General features: G+C 33.7%; 1 protein-coding gene across 4 annotated transcripts in view; it reads left to right on the top strand.

Annotated features, from left to right (window-relative positions):
* LOC131807047 (AMP deaminase 2-like) overlaps window positions 1-26,310 on the top strand; it is a 63,098-nt gene that overhangs the window by 28,363 nt on the left and 8,425 nt on the right. For 2 of the 4 annotated variants that reach the window (XM_059132059.1, XM_059132061.1), the window contains 6 exons: window positions 5,182-5,371; window positions 15,811-16,112; window positions 20,829-20,876; window positions 24,425-24,540; window positions 24,635-24,729; window positions 24,794-24,919. In XM_059132059.1, coding sequence (XP_058988042.1) covers window positions 5,182-5,371; window positions 15,811-16,112; window positions 20,829-20,876; window positions 24,425-24,540; window positions 24,635-24,729; window positions 24,794-24,919 — 877 coding nt within the window. Of the gene's footprint in view, window positions 1-4,969; window positions 5,102-5,181; window positions 5,372-15,810; window positions 16,113-20,828; window positions 20,877-24,424; window positions 24,541-24,634; window positions 24,730-24,793; window positions 24,920-26,310 lie in introns of those variants that run through there. The other 2 variants (XM_059132062.1, XM_059132060.1) reach the window with 2 other exon arrangements.

The following is a 26,310-nucleotide window of genomic DNA, read 5'->3' as shown; positions in this document are numbered from 1 at the left end:
TGAAAAATATTGTTTAAAAAATCCACGTTTATTGGTCTCATGGTCCTTAAAAAAATATTGTTTAAAATTCCACATTTATTGGTGGTTATGGTCCTTGAAAAATATTCTTTAAAAAATCCACGTTTATTGATCTCATGGTCCTTGAAAAATATTCTTTAAAAAATCAACGTTTATTGATCTCATGGTCCTTGAAAAATATTGTTAAAAAAATGGGCGGTTATAAATCTCATGGCCCTTGAAAAATATTTTTTAAAAGAATCCATGATTATTGGTCTCATGGTGCTTGAAAAATATTCTTTAAAATATCCACGCTTATTGGTCCGTTGGTCCTTGGAAAATATTTATAGGTGGTTAAGGTCCTTGAAAAATATTCTTTAAAAATCTGCAAGGATTGATAAATATTGTAAAATATCCTTTATAATTTTCCAATGTTTTCCTTTGTGCTCCACTTTCCTCCCATGCGTTTATTGGTATTGCGTAAAATGAAACAATAAAAATAATACTATATTGCAGACTTTTCCTTATCTTGCCCCTCCCCCTTTTGTTACCAATGCCTACCAAAACGCATTTCAACTAACCTTTTCGTATGGTCAAGGACGCTAGGGAAAATTCTTTTGATTTTTACCCACCATTGCGGCCAAACACTTCTTTGCTTTGTAATTTAGTTTGCTTTCGCATTGTTCGTTTTGTTTTGTATTTGAGTTAGCTAGCTTGTTCACGCTTTGTTTGAAAACAAAAATGTTGTAATCCGAACAAAAGAAAAAAAAATAGAAACAAAAACTACACGAGAGGTTGGTTGATGGTTTATCCAACATAATGGGGTTGATTATGATGTTAAAATGTACATACAGACATACTTGTATTAATATACCAATTTATACTATTTTTTTTGGCATTCTATTGTTTGCCGTTATCCTACAAACAGCGCCAGAATGCCGGGCAAATAATTATCTGACAATGATATATTGCCGAATATTGTGATGAAAAAAAAAATTCTTTATACTCTGACGAAATTGATCGAGGGGATAATCTATGGGGGTCATGAAAGACATTGAGAGAGTCCAGGGATAGATATACCAAGTGTTTTTAGAAATTCGAACTTTAAGGTTACGAAAAATTCTGTAGGTGGTTTTGGAAATGTGTACTAAGTGTGGGAACTACACTTAATGGCACTAAATTTGGTGTTCGCTATTCGCGATATGTTTGAAGAAGAAGAGTTGGTTTTGGAAATGTATTCTACAAGTGCACGAAAAGTACTAAAATATACTGTATTTAGTACAATTTGGTATTGGGTGAACAGATAGTGTTTGATGTCGTAAATTTGGTATTAGGGTCGCTGTTTATGTGTTGCCTTGACATATGGAGCTGATTTCGGAAATTTGTACTATAATTGTACGAAAAGCACTGAATGGTACTATATTTGGTATTAGGTGAAGGGACAAATATAAAATTCTGAAATTTAATATTTCGATTACTATGCGTATCTGCGTTTGAGATTTGATGGTGTTTTGGAAATATGTCCTTTATTTTGTACGAAAAGTACTAAATGGTACTAAATATGGTATTGGGTAAAGGGATCCGACTGGAATCTTCAAATTCAAATCAGGAAAAGTACTAAATATTACTAAATTGGGTGAAGGGGTCCTTCTGGAATCCTCCAATTTGAAATTCAAGTCTTCTTCTATTATCTGGAATTGGGATTTAGCAGTGTTTTGAAAAAATGTCCTATATTTGTACGAAAAGTACTAATTGTTACTAAATTTGGTATTGGGTGAAGGGGTCAGGCTGGAATCCTCAAATTTGAAATTGAGGTCTCTATTGGTATCTGGTATTGAGATATGTAGATAGTTTCGGAAATGTTTTTTATAATTGTAGGAAGAGTACTAAGGGGTACTAAATTGCTTATTGGGTGAAGGGAAAGGGTTGGAATCCTCAAATTAGACTTTGGGGTCTTTGTCGGTATCTGGAAATTGAGGTATGGAGGTGGTTTTGGAAATGTATGCTATAATTATACGAAATAGTAGTATTATATATGTTTTTTTTTTTTTTTTGATATAGATGTCACAGTTAGTGTAGGTTGAGAAAATTAGGTGGTTTTGAACATTCGTAGTATAATTGTACGAAAACTATGGTAATAAATGTGGGATTAGATCTTAGGATAGAGTTGGAATTCTGAAATTTGATAAAGAGGCCACTGTTGGTAAATAGTTTTGAGGGAAGGAGGTGGATTTTGGTACTAATTTTGCCATTGAGTGAATTGATTTAGATATGGTGGTGGCCAAATTTTATCTTCAGCCATATGGCTACAGAGGGCATATATCAATTGATACGGCCAAAACGTGCCACATCGAAATAACAGTTTAGACCCTAGGTCTCTTGGACCAAATTCGTTTCAGGACATTTGGAGTCGATCTAGGGTTGTCCGTCCATTTGTCTGTCTGTCTGGTGTGCACCATAATTCTCGAAGGGAGTATCCGATTTGGTCCAAGCTTTGTACATCTTAATAAATTGTCAAACTTAGATCGAGTTCGGAAATGGACGACATCGGTCCACTTTTTCTGGTAACTTCTTACTGCACAGAAAGATAAAGGATAATCCAATTTTGCTGCAACTTTGAAAAATCCTAATATTTGCATCAGTGCTAGGTCAGGTGTGAAAATGAACAATAAATTGACCCACAAAGGGACAACATTTTGAATAATTGTAACTCTTGTAAAATGTGATTTCACAGTCCGATTGTCTTCAAATTACAATATTTTTATCAACCCACGATCTGGTGTGAAGATGGGATATACCGGTCCACTCCTTCTGGTAGCGCCGCCAAAGAGAGTCAAAGTTTTGTGGTCAGGCTATTATGACTTTGTGTATTTGTTTGTAACAGGCAAAAGGAAACGAGATAGACCCATAGTTACTTTTGATAATCTGCATAGAATCACATTCTGAGTCGATTTATGCATGTCCGTCCGTCTGTCTATGTATTTTTGTGACAAAGTTCGCATTTATTACCAAATCCAGATGAAATTTTGCACAAATCATTTGTTTGGCTTAAGGACGAACCCTATTGAAATTGGAGATAATCGGTAACAGTTAAGATATAGCTCCCATATATATCTTCTTCCGATTTTCCTTTTATTGTGCACCAAACGTGTAATATCAACCCGAATAGTATGGAATTTTGCAGATACAACCAAACTAGGCCTGAAAATAAGTATGCCAAATTTGATCAAAATCGGTTCAGATATAGCTATAGCTCCCATATATATTGTTCATCCGATTTGTTGTTTTTGTCCTCCGCAGCCGTAATATGCACTCTGTAACAACAATATTTGGGGAAATATATTAAATACAGCTCAGAAATACCTTTGCTAAATTTTATCGAGATCGGTTAAGATTTGGATATAGCTCCCATATATAACTTCGTCCGATTTACCTTTTATTGTACACAAAACGTCAAATATTTGCCTAAATGGAATGAAATTTGGCACTTACGACCGAATTGAGTCTAGAAGCTAGTTTGTTATATTTGGTGAAGATCGGTTCAGATATAGCTATACCTCCCATATATATTGTTTATCCGATTTTTTACCCACAGCCGTAATATGCACTCCGTAACAACGATATTCAGGGAAATATATGAAATTCAGCTCAGAAATATCTTTGCCAAATTTTATCGAGATCGGTTCAGATTTGAATATAGCTCCCATATATATCTTTATCCGATTTCAAATTAATTGTGCATAAAAACATTTAATTGTTATGTGGAGCTCTACTAAATTAGGAAAGTGGTGTAGGGTATCATACCATACCACCACCACAAAGGGTCAATAGGTTGAAAAATCATAACGCAAGGCTAAGGCTATACATCTGTTGGCAAACCCGACTGATACATTTTAAATTGTTAAAATACTAGAATTGCATTTGTGTTTAATTTCGCCACCTTTCAGCTTTTTGTGAATATTTTTGTTAGCCTGATGTAGGGATTGAACTTGCGTTCTTCAGACGTCCAGTTAGGCCCACCATGAACTCACGACTTGGTGAGGGTCGACAAATTCTTTGTGGTTTCTACCCTATACCCTCTACTAATTATTATTTACCTTTTTGGTCATTTAAATGGTATGCAGTTGTCATTACTAGCCGTGCTAAAAGTGCCACATGACCCTACCAAACCTTTACTGTGTAGTTACATGAACCATATCTTAATAAGCCTTTCCCAATGGTTCCATATCATTTAATGCTAATCAATTATTTAATAGATTTATTATACGCTCTCATAATCTTTACAGATAGTGACAAAGTTGCTTTTACATTAGCAACAACACCAACAAATTCGTTAAATATATTTACCTCCCAACCTTATCTCGTTCGCCTTAGAATATTTACCACCCTGGGACTTATCGCCCTTTTTAGAAAAAAACAGGCATCAACACCAGGTTTTGCCATTCTCATGTCAGACAAAATTAATTGACCCAAGCAAACAAACAAATCGACTCACACACACACAGACCCATACCCATACACTCACATTCTCACACCGATATTCTGATGATAATAACCTAATTTTTGCTGATCCGTAGCAAAACATTTTTTTGTGATCATGATTTGCGAATGTGAACGTGAATGTAATTTGCTTGTCTTTTATTATTATTTATTTATTTTTTTTTTTTGGTGCGAGAGTGGCCCAGAGCGATTAATTTTATTTTATTTTGATTGCCATAGACCATAATTTGATTACAAAACATACACACGCACACATACCCGCATACATGTTTACAAATCAAACTGCACTATGTGTATATTTGTACGAATGTAGATATGTTTCATCAGCCGGCAATTGCTATCACCGACGAATAAAAAAAAAGAATCAACAATAATAACAACAATATTTTTCATCACAAAGTCATAAACATCTTCATAGAGCGGCAGCAGCAGTAGTAGAAGCATCTCATCGGTAGTCCTCGCTAGAAGCTGCCAGTGAAAACATTTAGAAAGCAAAAAAAAAAATATTTTTTTACAATGAATTTTAATAGCTCCGATTTAATGGAGAGTACTCCGACTTTTGAAAAGCTCTATCAAAGTTTCCACTCATATGAAGAAGCGAAAAGTATTTTTCGAAAATGAAATTGTAAATTTTTCTGATGGACTAAATATTAATCGTTGTTATTTTTTTGGTTTATTTTTCAGGAAGTGATTCACCTTTGGCCGGTGCTGTTGCTGCAGGCCAGCTACAACCACCAAAAACACCCGGCGCCCTCGATGAGGCCACTGTCGATGATGTCTTGCCAAATGAGATTTCCGCACCCTACGAAGTTCCACAATTTCCCATTGAGCAGATTGAAAAGAAACTACAAATACAGAGACAACTTAATGTGCGGTAAGTAGAGGAATGTTAAAAAAACTCCAGATCGAAGGAAATGAAATATTGAAGAAAAAAATTTGAAAAGAATTTGAAAAAGTCAAACGGGTTAGAAGTTTTCCAATAAGGAAAAGTCGGGCAGGGCCGACACCACTAGGCATACTTAGTAGAGCTCCCGTAACAAAAGAATTTATTTCAAGTAGATCACACCACCTATCAACATTTGGTTTTAGAGAAGTTATATTTTGCTTTCAGAGGGAACTAATGTATGGTAGGCATATCCAATTCTGAATCGATTTTCACTAAATTTGACGGAGACATTTTAATCTTTTATACCAAATAACAATGCTATATAGTGCATGAAAAATATGTATCGGAGCCGAGTTCCACAAAATGGAAACGTACGTCCCGAAATGCACTCCTGATATTTGCCATTATTTGCTCAATAAACTTGAAATCGGTTAAAGATATATATAGAACCTATATCCAAATCTGAACCGATCTTGATAAAATTTGGCAGAGGTATTTCCGAGCTGAATAAGATATATGGTACCAAATATCATTGGGCTTTAACCCCAAATCGGATGAAACATATATATGGGAGCTATAGCTATATCTGAACCGATTTTCTCCGAATTTGATGTACTTGCTTCTAGGCTGAATTCGGTCGGATGTACCAAAATTCAGGACTTTTGGACTGATATTGGCCATTTGATGCACAATTATATATGGAGCTATATCCAAATCTGAAGCGATCTTGATAAAATATGGCAGAGCTATTTCTGGGCTGTATCTGAAAACTGGTATCAAATATCATTGTTGGCGAATGCATATTTAATTTTACGGAGGGAATCAACGGCCCGGTATATATATTGCCCCAATAAATATTTTTATACCCTCAGCCATATGGCTAGAGAGGGTATATATCATTTGCCTAGTCGAAATAACGATTTTAGATCCTAGGTCTCTTTGGACCAAATCCGTTTCAGAACATTTGGAGCCGTACGTCTGTCTGGCTGGTGCGCACGATAACTCTCGAAGGGAGTATCCGATTTGGTTCAAACTTGGTACATCGTAATATTTTTGTCAAACTTAGATCGAATTCGGAGATGGGCAATATCGGTCCACTGCTTCTGGTACCTCCCCCACAAAAGGTCGAAATTTTCAAAAAAATATATTTTCTGCACAAAAAGAGAAGGGATAATCCGATTTTGCTCCAACTTTGTAAATCCTAATATATGCGTCAGTGTTAGGTCAGGTGCGAAAATGGACAATATCGGTCCACCTCCACCACAGAGGGTCAAAATTGTAATTAATTATAACTCTTATAAAATGGAATGTAAGAGTCCGATAGTCTGGTATGAAGTTGGAATATTTCAGTCTACTCCTTCTGGTACCTTTCCCACAATGGGTCAAAATTTTGAATATCCATTATGCTTATAAAACCCGAAATTAACATCCGATACCATCCAGACTTGCCACATCTCAATATTTTCTATCAACACAAGATTTGGTATAAAGATGGTAGAGATCGGACCATTCCTTCTGGTACCGCCCCCACAAGGGTCAAAATTTTGAATAACCAAAACGAGCATAAAATCCGAAAAAGTCATGCAGTTCTTTTCAAATTTCACACATCTCATTATTTATACTAACACAAGATCTGTTGTGAAGATGGGCAATATCGGTCCACACCACCAAGTACCTCCTCCACGAAAGGTCGAAATTTTCAAAAAAAAGTTTACTGCACAGAAAGAGAAAGGATAATCCGATTTGGCTCCAACTTTGCAAATCCTAATATAATATAATATGATCAGGTGCAAAAAACGGACAATATCAGTCCACTCCCTCAAATACCTCCCCCGCAAACGGTCAAATTTTTGAATAATTACAACTCTTATAAAATGTGGTGTAAGAGTTCGATCGTCTTCAAAGTACACACAACACAATATTTTTATTAACCCAAGGTCTGGTGTAAAGAAGGAATATATCGGGCCACTCCTTCTGGTACCTCCCCCAAAAAGGGTCCATTTTTTGAATATTCACAATGGCTCGAAGTTTTGAATAACCAATACGATCATAAAATCCGAAATAATCATCTGGTTCTCTTCATATTTTAACCCAAGGTCTGGTGTGAAGATAGAATATATCGGGTCACTCCTTCTGGTACCTCTCCCACAATAGATCAAAGTTTTGAGTAACCAAAACGATTATAAAATTCTCTTCGTATTTCACACATCCCATGCACTATACTGCAATGTTAGAGGTACAAAGGCATTCAAATAAGGTTCATAATTGGAACGATCTACTTCACATAAATTCCCAATATAAAATTTTTTGTCAAACAAACACGCATATAGTATAGTATCATATAGTCGGACCGGTCCGACTTTTAACCTTACTTTACTGGTTATGTATTTAACTTTCCCTCCTGTTCATCAAAAACCTATTGGTTTTATATTTTGTTTTCAATAAAGGCCTAAGCCTTTTTCTAAGTTTGTATTTATATCCATTTCTATGCCATAATCGTTACCCGTCCTGCCATGGTTTCGACATTTCTTTAACCTTTCGACAAATTGGTGATTTCCTTCATTGCGAAGATTAACAAAATGTATGGCAAGAGGAAAAATAAATATCATTGTTGTCATTTTGTGACAGCGATATTTTTATGAATGGCGGCGGCAGCAAAGGTTCTTCGTGATGGCGGTCCGTCCGTCGTTCACATGAATTAAAATATTCCGTGTTTTGGTTAATATCCTCATTCATCCATTTTACCTATTGCACATGGTCTTGCTGGCTTTTACCATTGCAGAGGCCGAGGCAGCGGCAGCTGCCCGCTTTGAGACCTCCGGTGTGCGTTTGGGGAAAATGGCCAAACATGCCAAAGCCAAAAGAAAACAGTTTAGGCCTCCCAATAACACCAGCGCAAGCAGCGATGTAAAGTGTCAATTGTTTCAGCGTTTTGTTTTTTTTTTCATTTCATTTTTTTTTTGCGCCAAACACCTTTCTAATACAATTAGTTGTCTTCGCACTCAGTACCATATTCGGCCTGCAGGCGGGCTTGTCAATACATTTTCATTTTTGCCAGTTTTAGTTACAATTGTTCTTTCTCTGGCAGAAATTAACGCAGTCAATTAGTTGATTCCGCTCATATATTTTGAATTTATGCTCAAGTGGTAATAAATAAAAATTAATCGGAGAAAATTGAAGAAAAAAATAAATTGATTGGGTCGGATATCTTGGCATGTTTTTGAAATATATTTTATTTAAATTTTTTTATAAAAATTAATTTTGTATATAATTCGGAGAAAAGCCTCTAATGTAATTATGCGTAACTTGTGCGTGATATAAGCAATAATACATCAGCGGCCGGTTTTCCTTTTCTTGAGAATTTTGAAATGTTTTTAAGTGTTTCCGGCTACAATAACGCTAATATGTGACCGCCTATTCCGTAGTCGTTGCAAATCAAATTATAGAAGATGTTACATAAAGAAAGCCGTGGAATAGTGATAAATTGTGATTTACAGTGAAGAACAAAAGTGTTTGTATATATTCTTGCTTTTAGAAAATGTGGGATTAAAATCAAAAAGAAAAAAATTTAAATCAGTCATAAATTTTGCCACATATTGTTCAACATAAATTTTTTTAATAATTCTGTAAAAATAGTAAAAAGATACAAAAGTTTAAAAAAATCAAATTTGAAAAATGTAAAAAAAGATACCTAAATTTCGGACGAACCAATCATATGAGACCCTACTCAATGAGGAAATGAAAACATTGGGAAATATACCGGCATACATTCGTTCAAAATGTTTTATAAAAAAGTAAAAAAAAACATTATTTCGGCCGTGTCGAACTTTTAATACCCTCCACCTTAGGGTAAAGCAAATATTAGAATCCATTATGACCCATAAATACCAATTTAAGACATATTCGTGGGAAAATGTGGCAAAAATCATCAAAATACCAGATATCGGGAGGTACGGCTATATGGGGCTATACAAAAAAGTGGGCCTATACATACAATGTTTCGCCAACGGAGCTAGAACCTATTAGGATCCACAAATACCAATTTTTAAACAAATCCGCGAAGAAAAGTGGGAAAAAAATAATACCGAATATTGGGAGGTATCGTTATATGAGGGCCATATCAAAACGTGGGCCTATACATACAATGTTTCTCCATCAGAGCTAGAACCTATTAAACCCACAAATACCAATTTTTAGAGAAATCCGTGAAGAAATGTGGCAAAAAAAAAAAAAAAAAATACCGAATATTGGGAGGTATTGTTATATGGGGGCTATACCAAAACGTGGACCTATACATACAATGTTTCTCCAACGGAGCTAGAACCTCTAAGGACCCACAAATACCAATTTGTAGACAAATCCGCGAAGAAATGTGGCTAAAAACATAAAAATACCGAATATTGGAAGGTATCGTTATATGGGGGCTATACCAAAACGTGGACCTATACATACAATTTTTCTCCACCGGAGCTAGAACATCTAAGGACCCACAAATACCAATTTGTAGACAAATCCGCGAAGAAATGTGGCTAAAAACATAAAAATGCCGAATATTGGTAGGTATCGTTATATGGGGGCTATACCAAAACGTGGACCTATACATACAATGTTTCTCCACCGGAGCTAGAACCTCTAAGGACCCACAAATACCAATTTTTAGATAAATCCGCGAAGAAATGTGGCTAAAAACATAAAAATACCGAATATTGGAAGGTATCGTTATATGGGGGCTATACCAAAACGTGGACCTATACATACAATGTTTCTCCACTGGAGCTAGAACCTTTAAGGACCCACAAATACCAATTTGTAGACAAATCCGCGAAGAAATGTGGCTAAAAACATAAAAATACCGAATATTGGGAGGTACCGTTATATGGGGCTATACAAAAAAAGTGGGCCTATACATACAATGTTTCTCCAACGTAGCTAGAACCCATTATGACCAACAAATACCAACTTTCAGACAAATCCATGAAAAAATGTGGCAAAAATCATCAAAATACCGAATATCGGGAGGTACCGTTATATGGGGACTATACCAAAACTTGGACCGATATGTCTCATTTTCAATACCAACCATCCTAGACACAATACAAATTGTTCTGCTAAATTTTAACGTTCTACGCCCAATAAGGTGGGCTGCATCGTGATTTCAACAGACAGACAGGCAGACTGACGGACATCGTTAAATCGACTTAGAATTTTATGCTGATTCTGAATATATATACTTTATGGGGTCCACGACGAATATTTAGGGATGTTACCTTTCCAAGGTGGAGTGTATAAACATTTTAAATGCCTCACCATAGAATGGAGGGTAAATTAAATTTGTCATTTCGTTAGTAAAAACTGTTGGACACCTCTTGATGTAAATATATTCAAGTTTAGTGTAAAATTTTATGTCGGTTCAGTCATGTCCGTCGGACCATCTGTTCATCCTGAGAAATATGGGTTAAAACCAGAAAAAAAAAAACAAGTTATAAAGTATCATTCAGATTTGCCGACAGATGTATACCCTCAGCCGAAGTGAGATTATTAAAATATTTTTGGACTTCTGTTACGACTATTCAAGTAGTTGACCCTTTATAGAGTAGTTTCCGTAGGAATGGGCCAATATTGCCCATTTCGCATAGGACCTAAATAAATATGATATAAACATTGCGACGTGCCAGATTTTGGACTATATCGAATACTTTCTATACTTTATATGAGATATGTGCAAATTTTTGGAAAATGTGGAAATATGCGTGAGGTATCCGATATAGTCGACCGAAGTGTTCCATTTCCAGATAAAAATGTTGGCATGTCCTAATTACAAGAAAATCGAACATTTATATTCAATTTTATGCGAATTCATAAATTCCATATTCTTCTCCGGTTTCTGGTTGAGAGAAATATTTAAATATAGCAAGTTGCTAAAAATCGCTGACCGCAAGTTATGACAGATAAAGGTATTGATAAATTTGAAATTTGAATTTGGTACCAGAAGGGGTTCACTGACTTCATAACAGATCTTGTGTCAGCAAAAATTTTGTATGTGTGAAATTCGAAGAGAGTTGGATACTTATTTCGCTTTCTTGATGCATATTTCGGATTTTATGATCGTTCTGGTTTTTCAAAACTTCGATCCTTTCTGGAGGAGGTACCAGAATAAATGGTTCGATCTTTACCATCTTTATAACAGATCTTGTGTTAATGGAAATATTGAGATTTACCAAGTCTGAATGGAATCGGATATTAATTTCGAGGTACCTTTGTGGGGGAGGTACCAAAAGGAGTGTACCGATATATTCCATCTTCACATCAGACCTTGGACTAATAGAAATATTGTCATGTGCGTAATTTGAAGAGATCCTAATGTTTATTTCAGATTTTACTATCGTTTTGGTTATTCAAAATTGTAACCCTTTTTGGGAAAGGTACCAGAAGGAATTGACCGATCTCTACCATCTTTTTAACAGATCTTGTGTTGATGGAAATATTGAGATGTGTCAAGTCTTAATGGAGCTTCAAGGATATTTAAAATTTTGACCCCTTGGAGTGTGCCAATATATTCCATCTTCACACTAGACCTTCGGTTAATAAAAATATTGTGATATGTGTAATTTGAAGAGAACCGGATGCTTATTTCAGATTTTATGATTGTTTTGCTTATTTAAAACCTAGACCCTATGTGGGGAGGTACCAAAATGAAAGGTCCGATCTCTACCATTCTTATAACAGATCTTGTATAGATAGAAGTATTGGGATGCGCCAAGTCGGAATGGAATTTGATATTAATTTCGAGTTTTGTGAGCTTCATGGATATTCAAAATTTTTACCCTTTGTGGGGAGGCACCAAAAGGAGTGGACCGATACATCCCATCTTCACATCCGACCTTGGGTTAATAAAAATAAAAAATTATGTGTGTATGTTGAAGATAATCGGACAAATATTAGGATATGCAAAGTTGGAGCAAAGTCGGATTATCCTTTCTCTTTCAGTGCAGTAAATTATTTTGTTTGAAAATGTTAACATTTTGTGAGGAGTGGACCGATATTGCCAATCTCCGAACTCAATTTAAGTTTGACAATAATATTACGATGTACCAAGTTTGGACCAAATCGGATAACTTCCTTTCGAGAGTTATCGTGCGTACCAGCCAGGCAGACGGACAAACGGACTATATCGGCTCCAAATGTCCTGAAACGAATTTTGTCCAAAGAGACCCAGGGTCTAAAAACGTTATTTCGATGAGGCATGTTTTGGCCGTATCGAATGATATACTATACCCTCTCTATCCATATGTCTGAGGGTATAAACAGTAAAAAGCACCACCATATCTTAAAATGCACCTGAGCCAGTAAACCTCGAAGGGGAGATGGGTGCATATGGTGTTAAAAGAAATGGTGCTGAGAAACCTCACATTCAAAAATAGCGTTTCCAAAACGATTAGATTTGGATTGACTTGACTTTGGGTTGAAAATTGCAATAGAGTTTATACCGATATTCGAAATTCTAAAAATATTGTTAATTTTGCATAAATAAATCTGAAAAAAAAGAAAACAAAATGCAAACAAAAACAGATAACACACGCGTCTCATTTATTTCGAACTGACATTTATTTTCGTATCGAAAACCAAGCGAACTGCAGCAACGGCAATAATTTTTAATATGGCCAAAATAATAAATAACCAATAACGTCTGGTGTCATCATGAACGCAAAACAGCAACAACAACAACAACACCATAAGATAGAACCACTTATCATAAATTGGTTGCTAATATCGAATCTATTTCTATATCTATATAAAAACAATATTTAAATATTTTGCTAAATTGCGTTTGCATTGCATTGCTTCGTAAGCAAATATTGATAAATGAGTCACAAAAGGGAAGGAATAAAAAATACAAAATTTAAAAAAATATATATATTTTTTATATTTTTAAAAATTGGAATTTCCATTTTTTTTGGAAATTATTTAAAAAAAAAATTATTAATATTTTTAGAAAAATAAATCAAAATTGGTAATTTAAGATTTTTTTTTTTTGAAATTATCTTAACAATAATTTTGACAATAAATTTAAAAATTGGAAGTTAGATTTTTTTGGAAATTATATTAAATAATTTATTTTTATACCCTCAGCCATATAGCTATAGAGGATATACATCATTTGATATGGGCAAAACATGTCTCATCGAATTGGTACAAACTAGGTATATCCTAATATTATTCCTTTCCTTCTGGTACCTCCTCCACGAAAGGTCGAAATTTTCCAAAAAAATATTTTCTGCACAGAAAGAGAAAGGATAACCTGATTTTGCTCCAAGTTTGCAAATATTAATATTTGCATTGGTGCTAGGTCAGGTCCGAAAATGGAAAATCTGTCCACCTTCTTCCTTCAAGTACCTTCCCCGTAAAGGGTCAAAATTTTGAATAATTGTAACTCTTATAAAATGTGATGTAGGTGTCCGATTGTCTTCAAATTTCACACATCCCAATATTTTTATTAAGCCAAGGTCTGGGTTATTAGCCCAAGGTCTGATGTGAAGATGGAATATATGGGTTCACTCCTTCTGGTAAGATTTTTAATACCCATGAAGCTCATAAAACGCGAAATTAACCTCCGATTCCATTCAGACTTAGTACATCTCAATACTTCTATCAACACAAAATCTGCTATAAAGATGGACCATTCCTTCTAGTACCTCTCCCACAAAGGGTCAAAGTTTCGAATAACCAAAACGATTACTAAATCCAAAATAAGCATCCGATTCTATACAAATTATTCACTTCACAATATTTTTATTAGGCCAAGGTCTGGGGTGAAGATGGGATATATCGGTCCACTCCTCGTGGTACCTCCCCTATAAATGGTCAAAATTTTGAACATTCGATTCCATTTAGACTTGATCCTTCTCTATATTTCTATCAACAGAAGATCTGTTATAAAGATGTTAGAGATCGCACCATTTCTCCTGTACCTCCCCACATAGGGTTCAAGTTAAAAAAAAAAAAAAAAAAAACAAAGCGCTCTAAGAAAACGAAATACGCATCCAAATCAATCCATCCATCCATCTCCTCAAATTTCTCACATACAAACATTTTTGCTAACACAAAATCCGTTTTGAAGATGATATATATCTGCGAACCCCTTTTAGTACCTCGCCCACAAAGGGTCACAATTTTCAATACTTTTATCTGTCATAACTTGCAGAACACGCCTGCGATATCTAAATATTTCTCGCAACCAGAAACTTGAGATGAATATGAAACTTATGATTTCGCACAAAATTGGATACAAATTTCCGATTTTCTTGTAATTTTGCCACACCAATATTTTTATGTGTATTAGAAAAATTATGAAAATTGAATATTTCGGTCAACTATAAAAAATATCTAAAAATTATCACATATTTTATTTCATCATTAGTCGAAATAATCGAAACATGGCAGGACGCAATATGAATATAATATTTATTGAGATCTAATAGAAAATGGAGAATATTGGCTCATTCCTTTGGAACTTACTCCAAAGAGGGTCAAAGGTTTGAATAATCATAACAGAGGTAAAAATATATTTTAATAATCGAACAATAGCTGATGGTATACATCTGTCGGCAAAACTACTACTATATTTATTAACTTGTTTTTTTTAGTTTTAAAAATTTGGCATTTTTTAAGGATTCAAGATCTAAAATTAAAGTAAAGGGTTTTATTGAAATATGGGAAATATTGAAAATGTTATGATATTTTTTGCATTTATTCCCCTTTATCCTCACATTATATCCTGAAAAAAAAATGTATTCATTGTTTTGGTGTTGTCAAAAATAATTAGAAGGATATTTGAATAGAATGAAATTATTGTGTAATAAATGAAGACATATCTTCTGCCAATGGGCAATAAATATTGACACTACTCCTCCTCTTCCCCTCCGACACCAACAAAGTGGCAATAAAACTCAATTTAAGTGACACGTGTTTTTGGGCATAATTTTATTTGACTTTCATCGATATTTCGTGTGGTTCGGCCAAAAAAAAAAAAATAATCAAAATAAATGTTGTCATTACCCGCAAATTAATAATTGAATAGTTATCGAAAACGCTCAGCAATGTCGTTTCGGGATGACTGTTACACGTTTCAAAAGATAACCAATGGGAAAAGGTAAACATTGCTCTTTTCAACCTTTAACCTTCATCATTTGACCTCATTTTAAAACATTTTTTTATATACAAAAGATTTTGTAAATATTTTATTGAAAATTTTCTCGATTTTAAAAAACTGAATTTTTCAAATCTTAACCTTTAAGAAATTCCTAAAAAATTAAATTTTGTAATATTTTGTTTTAATTATTCAAATATTAAACGCCAGCACTCTCTCTTTTTTATTTCAATTACAAAACAATAATCGCCTTTCTCATCTTCTGGCTTCTCTATTCCAGTGCCATGACTGATAAGCATTCGATACAGGGTGACACAACCGATGATACCATAAATGTCTTGGATCATGATTTGATACCAAATTTCCAACGTGTCTCGATTTCCGGTGAGGATACCAGCGGTGTGCCTTTGGAAGATTTAGAAAGAGCTTCCACTCTCCTCATCCAGGCACTGGAAATGCGTTCACGCTACATGTCCATCTCGGAGCAATCGTTCCCTACTACCACGTTGCGTTTCTTGAAGACAGTACACGAAAGTGATCGTTTCAATAAAATCCAATACGAAGATCGTAAATCCATTGCCGGTAAGTTCAATTTCAATTATATTTTTGATGTTTTATCCATTTTGATGGTTTCTTTTATTTACATATATTTATTTATTAATTTATATACGTATATTGAAAGTTTTATTACTTCGATTTACTTGAAAACTTATTTACTTAAATCTTTTTCCAAAAATAAAGGCTAAATATTTGTAAATTTACTTTTTTTTATTATTTTTTTCCTTTTGATTTGTTTTATTTTAATTTTATTTTTTTTTCTTCACCAACTATTCACCTCTTTTTTATGGTTTGTACAGCAATTGTTCGGTTATTGTGAGAGAGAGAGGTGTGTTTGGAATTCAAAGTTTTAAATGTAAATAGCACTTGGATTCTTTATCCCTGGAACTTTGTAAATATTAGATGTTGTGTGTGTGTTAGTATATATAAGAAGCTTTGATATACAAAATATTTAAAATGTTAAATGTAAGATATTGAGGTAATTATGAAATTATCCCAAGACGTTTATTTTAAAGCTAAAGATTGGCAATTATATATTTTTTTTATTTGGTGCAAAGTATACCATGTTTCATAAGAATGTCGTTCTGGATTGACGGTTTTACCATAACCCACACTCAGCTCTATTGAGTAAAAACCATGAAGATGTGAAGCAAATGAGGTGGTATCATTGCATAGACTTGCAGGGAAACTTCACAGCCACTAGAAACCTAAGATGCCACTTAAAAGACAGACGGGACCACCTTTCTGTTAAAATTACGATATCTTCGGAAGAAATGGATCTTGAAATCACTATATCTTTCTGTATCGATACCTCCCATTTTTTTACCCTCCACCTTGGAAAGGAGGGTATATTAACTTTGTCATTCCGTTTGTAACATCCTTAAATATTCGTCGTAGTCCCCATAATGTATATATATTCATAATCAACATAAAATTCTAAGTCGATTTAATGATGTCCGTCTGTCTGTTGAAATCACATTATTTGACGTAGAGCGCCAAAATTTAGCAGAGCAATTTGTATTGTGTCTAGGATGGTTGGTATTGAAAATGAGATATATCGGTCCACGGTATAGTCCCCATATAACGGTATCTCCCGATATTCGGTATTTTCATGATTTATGCCACATTTTTTCACGGATTTGTCTGAAAATTGGTATTTGTAGGTCATAACGGATCCCAGTTTGTGTGGCGAGACATATTGCATGTATAGGTGCACGCTTTGGTATAGCCCTCATATAAAGGTACCTCCAGATATTCGGTATTTTGATGATTTTTGCCACACTTTCTCACGGATTTGTCTAAAAATTGGTATTTGTTGGTCATAATGGGTTCCAGCTCAGGTGGCGAAACATGGTATGTATGGGTCCACGATTTGGTATAGCCCCCATATAACGGTACCTCCCGATATTTGTGGGTCATAATGGGCTCTAATGTTTCCTTTACCCTAAGGTGGAGGGTATTAAAAGTTTGGCCCGGCCGAACTTAATGTTTTTTTTTACTTGTTATACCCTCCACCATTCATAGTATGATGACCTTCATTAAGTTTGTCATTCCATCTGAAACTTATGGAAACAATCATTTTAGACCCAACAACGCAAATATATTCTTGATCGGAGTAAAATCTAATTGGCTATACGTAAATGTTTATGAAATTGAACATGTATATTTTGGTCCATGATTTCGAATAGTCACACTGGAAAGGTAACTCCAAATATTCGATATTTTTTTGGCTGAAGCTAAAAATGTATATTGGTCCACGTTTTCGAATTTTCCCCCTAGATACCTCCACATTTTCGATATTTTAATAACTTTTGTCACATTTTTCAACGGAATTGTTTGAATTTTTGCATTTCACCTGACAACATATAACTCCGTCAGAGAATAATTTCATAATTACCTTCCGCATACGATAATATAAAAATTAATATTTTAAATAAAATCACTTGCTATGGCTATAACCGATTGTTACTGCACTAATTAATTATTAATTAAATATTTGTTTTCAATATTGTTTACATTATTTGTTATAATCTTAATCTTTAGTCTTTCGACGTCTAAATGCTTAAGTGTTTCAGAAGCCAAAACAAATAATAACACTGTGCGACAGCAAAAATACACACTTGCTCTAATGTTCCAATTGTGGTTTGTGGGAGCCCACAGATGACGAATATGCTTTTGGTTTCTTTGGGTCACTTTAAAAATTATAGATTTTTTGAAGCCGGATTTTTTAAATACTCTCCTAAAAGTCAAAAGTATGTCAAATTATTGATGACAAACCAGAATTGGAACATTAGAAGAAGTGTGTATTTTTTTTTTTTTTTTTTTTGAAGATTTGTTTTACAGTGTAATTAGTTTTAAAAACATCCTTGGCCATTCCTATATAAGGGTTTCATAAGTTTTTTTTTTTTCTTAAAATTGTACAAATTCCAAATTTTAAGTAATGAATTTATATATTTAAATACATTTTCACAAAAAAAAAAAAAAAATCAAGACGGTTTGAGCGTGACTTTTTTAATATTTCAATGTAATAGATATTATTTTTTGAAATAAAAAAGCCATCGAAAAATGGACCTATGTTGATAATTATATCCTAAGTCACTCTGTGGTACATGTCTTCCTGCGTGAGTCTGTAATACGCAAAAGGAAACGAGGTAGGCATATAGTTTCCTTTGGTGATCTGATTGTAATCACATTATGAGTCGATTCATTCATGTTTGTCCGTTTTTAGACCATCAGTCAGTATCCACCAGAGCGTATATATAATTTGATACCGCCAAAACGTGCCTCATCGGTTAACGGTTTTAGACCATAGGTGTCGATCTACTTCGATTTTGTGCAATCTTTGCAAATCTCAATATTTTTATCGGATCAGATGAGAAAATGGACAATATCGGTCCACTTCATCATGTTCTTCCCCCACAAAGGGTTTAAATACGGAATAAATGAGAAAAAAAAATCGTATTTTTTCTTCAAATCTATTAGTACCTTCCTCACAACCGGTCAAATCTTTAAATAATTATATATTTTATAAAATGCGAAATAAGCATCCGATTCTCTTTAAATTTCGTATATCCCAATTTTTTTAATAAGTCAAGATCTGGTCTGAAGATAGAATATATGGGACCACCCCTTCTGGTAACTCCATCACAACAGGTTAAAATTTTGAATAAATATTTCTCTCATAAATGAGAAACAAGAATCAGATTCTCCTCAAATTTCATATATTCCAATAGCTTTACTAGCGCAAGTTCTGTTGTGAAAATTATAAATATCGCCTACCCCTTCTAGTACCTCTTCCCCAATAATATTTTGTATAGCCAGAATTCAGCTATCCCATTATCGATCCCATTTTTATATTTTTCCAGAAACACAATCCATATGCTTGGTATTGGGAAAAATTTTTAAATCGACTCCATTAAATCAGGACTCTCAAAACAGTATTTATATCTCGATGCTCTTCGTTTCGTACCGTTTGAATGAAAACCTCTCTATGAGGTATATACGAAGACGAGTTCCTGCAAACACAATTTGTCATAGGCCGTTGTACCCATTAATATCATCAAAATACCGAAAAAGGGAGGTACCGTTATATGAAAGGTATACCATGGCGTAGACCTGCATATAAAATTTTTTGTCATAGGCTGAAGTATCCATTACGAACTTTAAATACGGAATTTAAAACAATTCCGGTCTGTAATATATAATGTCACTAAACCATAAAAATTAGGAAGATTGGGAGATGTCGTCATATAGATGTTATACGAAGGCGAGGACCACTTAAGCAGGTCCTTTTTTGTCGTAGCTTGTTGTGCCCATTAATATCTTCGAATACGGTAAAATCGTGTCGGTAAAATCATAAAAATCCCGAATATTTAGAGGTACCGTTATTTGGGGGCTATACGAAAACGTGGACCGACATGACCCATTTTCAAACTTAACCTGCCTACTGACAAACTACACATGTGTGAAAAATTGTAGCCTTCTATCTCAATTCTTTCGAAATATAGCGTGATTATAACAGACATCGCTATATGGTCGTAAAATTTTACGCTGATCAAGAATCTCTGTGTGGTCTGACATGAATATTTCGAAAAATTACAAATGGAATGTATCTATACCCTCCATAGTATGCAACAACAATATTTCTAAGGAACACTTAAGCATTTATCGAATAATTTGTTTCAGTAGTATATAGTAAGGTTATAGTTGAGTCTTTGATATCGTGTTCAATTTGCGTACAAACCATAAAAAATAAACAATTCTATCAGGAATAGGAAATAATGTTTTTCAATATTTTGCTAGATATTTTTATTATATGAATTCTATATACTTCAACAATTTCAATAATGGAAAATTCTGTATTTGCATTTTATCGAAAATATCCCAAAACGAATTTTGACATTATCCGGATGATATTTGCCATTTTAAAATCATTATGAAACAGTCTTGTATAGTTTCAATTCGTTGTTGCGAACGACGTAAGAAAACTGTGTCCTTTATCTTAGACTGTGATGTGAAAGTCAAAAAATATCGAGTTTGTCGTTTCCAATTTAAATAATAAATTTTTAGAATTGTGTCAATAATTTTCTATAAAAAAAATCCATTTCATAAATCATAATATTTTCGTTTATTATTTTCTTCTGTTTCCTTTGTTATTTTATTTATTTTTTTATGATTTTATAATTATTTCCTTTCTTGTTTCTGGTACACACCTTGATTTCATTCATTATTCTTTTATAGAATTAATCCGCAAGATCAGTCTACCTATGATCCATTTTCCACCCAGAGGTACAACATGATCTCCTTGTTCACAAAACTGAAAGAATAAGTTTTTGTTTTAGACAATTTTTAAGTTGTTTCTTTAATTGCTTTTGTTTCTTTTGTTGAAAATTTTTTAGTTGTGTTTTATTTTTATGTTGAGTTATGATTTTTCTTTTCATCTGCTTTCCTTATATATAAAAACAAGAAAAAAAACATGTTTGTTTGAAGTTTTTTTAAGTGAAACCTGTTTCTTTGTGCCGTAGAATGCTTTTAAATTTGAAAGAGAGATTTTCACAAGTTCCAAAAAAATATTAAAAAAATTAACAATTTTACATATAGTTATAAAGACATTAGAGTTTCCATTACTAGTTGATGAAAATCGATTAAAAACTGCATTACTTTGTTTTAATAACTCTTATTGGCTATAGAAATATGTAAATTCTCTGGAACTTGTGAAAGTTTATTTCTTGTCTTCTTTGCTGTTTTTTTATTTATTTATTTTTAATTGCCTGCTTTTGTTAATAGTTCTGTAACGCCAGCTGTTTGACAATGCCTTATAATTCACTAAAATACCAATGCTTTTACTGCAGTTTGTTTTTCTCTTGTCCATTTTGTTGTGCCCATTGGGAGGAGAACTTTCGATTTATATTTTCACTCAAATGTACCGATTTGCTGAAGAAAACTTCTCCTCCTTATTTGACACTATCAAAAATGTACACTTGTCCTTAAGAATTCAAAAAAAAAAAAAAAAAAAAAAAAAAAAAAAAAACTACAATCTATTTAAAATTGCTGATAATCTATCAAAAATCCTCCAGAATCGGATTTTCTTCATAAAAAACCGTTTTATTATTTTTTACATTTTTGCTGGACCAACGTCAGTTTTCATGCTGTACTTGAAATTAGCTTTTAAATGAAAAATTCAACTTTTATAAAAAAATATTTTTTGTTTTATAAATCAGAACTTTTAAATGGACTGTAGCAAATAGTTTTAAGTAATAAGTAGAAAATCTTTAAATTCTGTTTCTAAACAATCAGCTCAACCATAATGAACACCTTACACAAAAGGCACAACTGCTACCATTTAGCTTACTTTATCATTATGTAATCTACACGGATTCATTTTTATGAATTTTTGTATTTTTCTTGACCAAAATTCAAAAAGAATCTGTTTAATTACAAAAATACCCTTATAGGAAATTAAAATACGATTGACACAAGAAAAAAATGATTAGAATCTGTTATTGGAAGATAAACGTCGTGTTTGGCTCTTTAGATGGTCGGAGCAACGAATATCTTCCACACCCTGCCTTGAAATACTATGTTTGAATGGCTTTCTATTGAGAAGATATCTAAAAGGGTTACCATAAAGATTATTGATGGTACGTGACGCCCGATTACGGCACTGATTTGAAGTGGCCAGTGAGATGAAGGCGTTGAAGGTCATCCGGGTATCAATACAAATTTATTCGTAAAAATTACTCTGTGCAACAAAAAATAATTACAGTAAAAACTCAATAGATAATGAAAGCGGACCTGCAAATAGAATAGGCCCGCGTTTCGGAGTTTTGAAAGCTCACATCGAAAAGTAAACTAAATGGAAGTGTCATTTTATGGAAATTTTCGTATGACGATTCCTTGAAAGCTGGCTCTCTGGTACACACGATAAATCTCGAAGGGAGTATCCGATTTGATCCAAACTTGGTACATCGTAATATTATTGTTAAACTTAGATTGAGTTCGGAGATGGGCTATATCGGACAACTCCTTCTGGCACCTCCCCCACAAAAGGTCAATGTTTCCAATTTACCGTATAGAGGAAGAATGGAATATTCGATTTTGTGCAAACTTTGCCTGGTGTGAACGGATCAAAATCGACGCACTCCAACTGGTAACTCCCAATGCGTCAGCTCCTCCATACCCACTTCAGTTGATAAATTGTTTTGGAAAGTTGGTTTCCAGTTGCCATCATAAACCAGTATTCTCTAAGAGAACCTGGTTCAGACTGCCAAAAACAGCTAATAGGCAGTTTGATAATCTCGGGGTTTATTAGATAAATCGACTAATATTTTCGTTAGCTCATTCGTCAGCCATTATAAAACCTGTAATGTGGCTATAACAGGAACCCAACAAGTTTTAACTGAGTATTGGATTTAAAAAAATCCGTTCTGCTGTTAGTTATTAATCTTGAGTTTATAGTGCAGTAATTGAGAGCTTAAAGCCGCTTTACTATTGACATGGGAGTCTAGAGCTCTTTTAATGCTACCTCCAAGTACATTATTAGCTTATAAAAAGGTCAGGGTATAAAAACAGTCAGGAGTACTCTCGATAGATATACCTTTTCTTCAACTAGGGATGCATTGCCTTATAAACGGTGTGCATCACATTCCTAACTATGACCCATCGTTTCTTCCCTGACCTTGTCTTCAGCATCCCTATCTGTAATTATAACACTTTCGATTTAAAAGCGGAGAGTACCTCCTAATTCGACAAAGACGAAATTGTATCAACGAATTTCCGTCTTCGCCCATCTAGTATCCTATTACAAACCTCGAAAACCCTTGGACAACCTACATCATTAAATTGCATTTCCTGTATCAAGACATTTATCTCTGGGGAGACTATTTTGAAATCTCGGCATTTTGACATCACATAAAACTACGAATCGAACCTACCTTCTTATCATACATACCTGTACAAAAATATGTCCATATAACACAAAATGCTATGTTTACAGTCCAAATATTGCGGATTCGACAAACACAAAGCGACAACAACACACAAACACATTCACTTCGATTCAAGTGGAATATGGTTATAACAAAAATTCGAAATTATTTTTTTATAGCAAACATTAAAGGCCTGTTTCTCTATGACGATACGAAAGCAAAAGAAAAACTCCATTCCAAATAAGTTTTCCAAATTCATTTTTTAATCAAAAGTCATATTTGGAGTTATACATGGCCTATATAATAAGGTCGGCCAGTGAGTCCATCAGACAACCATGTTTCTTGTCAAAATACATAATTGTGATTTGAAATGCAAAGAGATTCAAATCACAATGGGGTTAAAACTACTAACCTTATTGTCTTCTTGGCCGACCGTATATAGGCCTTGGAATGGTATTTTTTGTTCGCTTTTACTTTCGTATTTTTATAAAGAAATAGGCCCTAGAATATTATCGCGAAAACCTCCCTATAACCACATTTCACCACTATTTTGTATGTGAGTTAATTCGTTCGTTCGTTTGATTGTTTGTTACTTAATTCTTATCCTTTGTTTATTACTTTTTCCTAATGAAATAAGATTGTTTTTAAGTTAAATAATTCCTTGTCTGTTCTTTCGTCTCTTGAGTAATGGTAAAATAATTTCAACAACAATTTTTTTATTCATTTCATTCGATTTGTTTTCACATGCGTCCGTCCATAATGAAACAACTGAACCGAAAAACAAAAAACAATTTTTGAAACAATGCACTTTGTTACCGAATGCACGAATCCACCAACATCATCATCGTCATCATGCGAAAACACACACACATTTGTTTGCGGCAAAACTCTCACATGCGTAAAATGTAGATCATCCCATTCACCCACCAACGGAGACCAGCGATCCCTGGGACATTGAATTTCCAACCGATAAGAATTACAGCATTCGTGCCATTGATGGTGTTTACAATGTTTTTCTCAATGAGGTAAGTGATGCGATCCATGCGTTGCAGGTCCAAATTGGTATTCCAAATTAGGATCTTTTTATAGAAAAGTAATAATTTCTTGTGTGTTTTTTAGGATTCCCAAGAGCCTATGATCCAGAATTATCCAAAACTAAAGGATTTCTGCAATGACATGCAAATCATGTGTAACATGATTGCCGATGGACCCTTGTGAGTATTGTGAAAAACTCATTTATGAATTAATTTTAACTTCTCTCTTATTTTCTTTTTCTAGGAAATCATTTTGTTATCGCCGTTTATGTTATTTGTCCTCCAAGTTCCAGTTGCATGTCTTACTCAATGAACTGAGAGAACTGGCTTCTCAAAAGGCCGTGCCACATCGTGACTTCTACAATATAAGGTTTGTATTGAGGAATGAGGGAATGAGCAATTTACAAGAAAAGGAAAGAGAAAATAACGTTAACTCTGTGCAACACATGAAATAAAAGTAGAGCTATAAAAATAAATCCTGGGCTATATTTACATATGGGCTATATTAAAATGTGGATCTTTATTAAAAAGTAGTGTTTCTACATCATAAGAACTCAAAATAGCAATATTTGGCGATTTTAAATGGAACATATAATTAAACGTAAAAAAATGTCCTGATACGAAACTATGAGAAGTAGCAGACTGACATGACCTATTTTATAAATCAATGATTTTTTAAGCAAGCCCTCTAAAATCGTCAAAGCTGTATATTAAATACTAGTAAGTGCCCGCTAACTTTTACACCAAAAAGTCTTTAAAATCGTTCATTTTTTAAGTTTAGCGAGGAGGATATTAGTAAAACCATTGCCAATTCATTTGCCCAAGCCTAATTCATCGTTTCTATATTCAATTTCAGAATTTCAGCTCAATCCCTTCATCCAATACCAAATTTAGTAACATTTAGTGCGCATATCCAAAACCATGTACATATCTTTATTCTAGATACCAACAGTGATCCAAAATTAGTACTATTTTGCACTTTTATAGTACATTTATTCAAAACCAATTCAATATATCAACACCAGATACCAGCAGACCTCTTTAATATCAAATTTCAAGATTTCATCCCTATCCCTTCACCCAATACCAAATTTAGTAACATTCAGAAATTTTTGAACAATTATAGTACGCATTTTCAAAAAAAATTTCCATATCTCAACCTCAGATACCAACATCAGTGACCTTAATATCAAATTTTAGGTTTTTTATTATTTAATTTCCCCCATTACCAAATGTAGTACCATTTAGCACAATTATGGTACGCATATCCAAAGTCAGTTCCTTCTCTAAACCAGAGACACCAACTCTGACATCCATAACAAATATTAGGATTTCAATACCAATATAGTACTATTTAGTACTTTTCCTGCACATATTCAAACATAACACCAACAGGAACCACCATACGAAATTTCAAAATTCCAGCTTTATCCGTTCGCTTTAAACCAAACTGTTCCAAATTTAACATCATTTAATACAGTCCTATACTTAGTACACATTCAAAACTTCCTTCATATATAAAACCTACTTTTCAACTTTGATTCTGATATCAAATTTCAAGTTTTTAGCTCTATAAGTTTACATAATAAGAAATCGTGTAATTTTAGACATTCATTAACATTTTAGAGCTTTTCGTAACCTTAAAGTTCGAATTTTTAAGAACCCTTTGGTACATCTATCCTTTTGCTGGCTTCGTTTGTCTAAAGTGCTACATTTTTTGTCCTTTTCGTACCCTTTTAGTACGAATTTCCAAAAACTCAG

The sequence above is a fragment of the Musca domestica genome, unplaced genomic scaffold (assembly GCF_030504385.1).
Source record: "Musca domestica strain aabys unplaced genomic scaffold, Musca_domestica.polishedcontigs.V.1.1 95, whole genome shotgun sequence".
Lineage (NCBI taxonomy): Eukaryota > Metazoa > Arthropoda > Insecta > Diptera > Muscidae > Musca > Musca domestica.
Note: the sequence above shows the minus strand (reverse complement) of the source record. Positions and strands in the feature narration are given on the sequence as shown.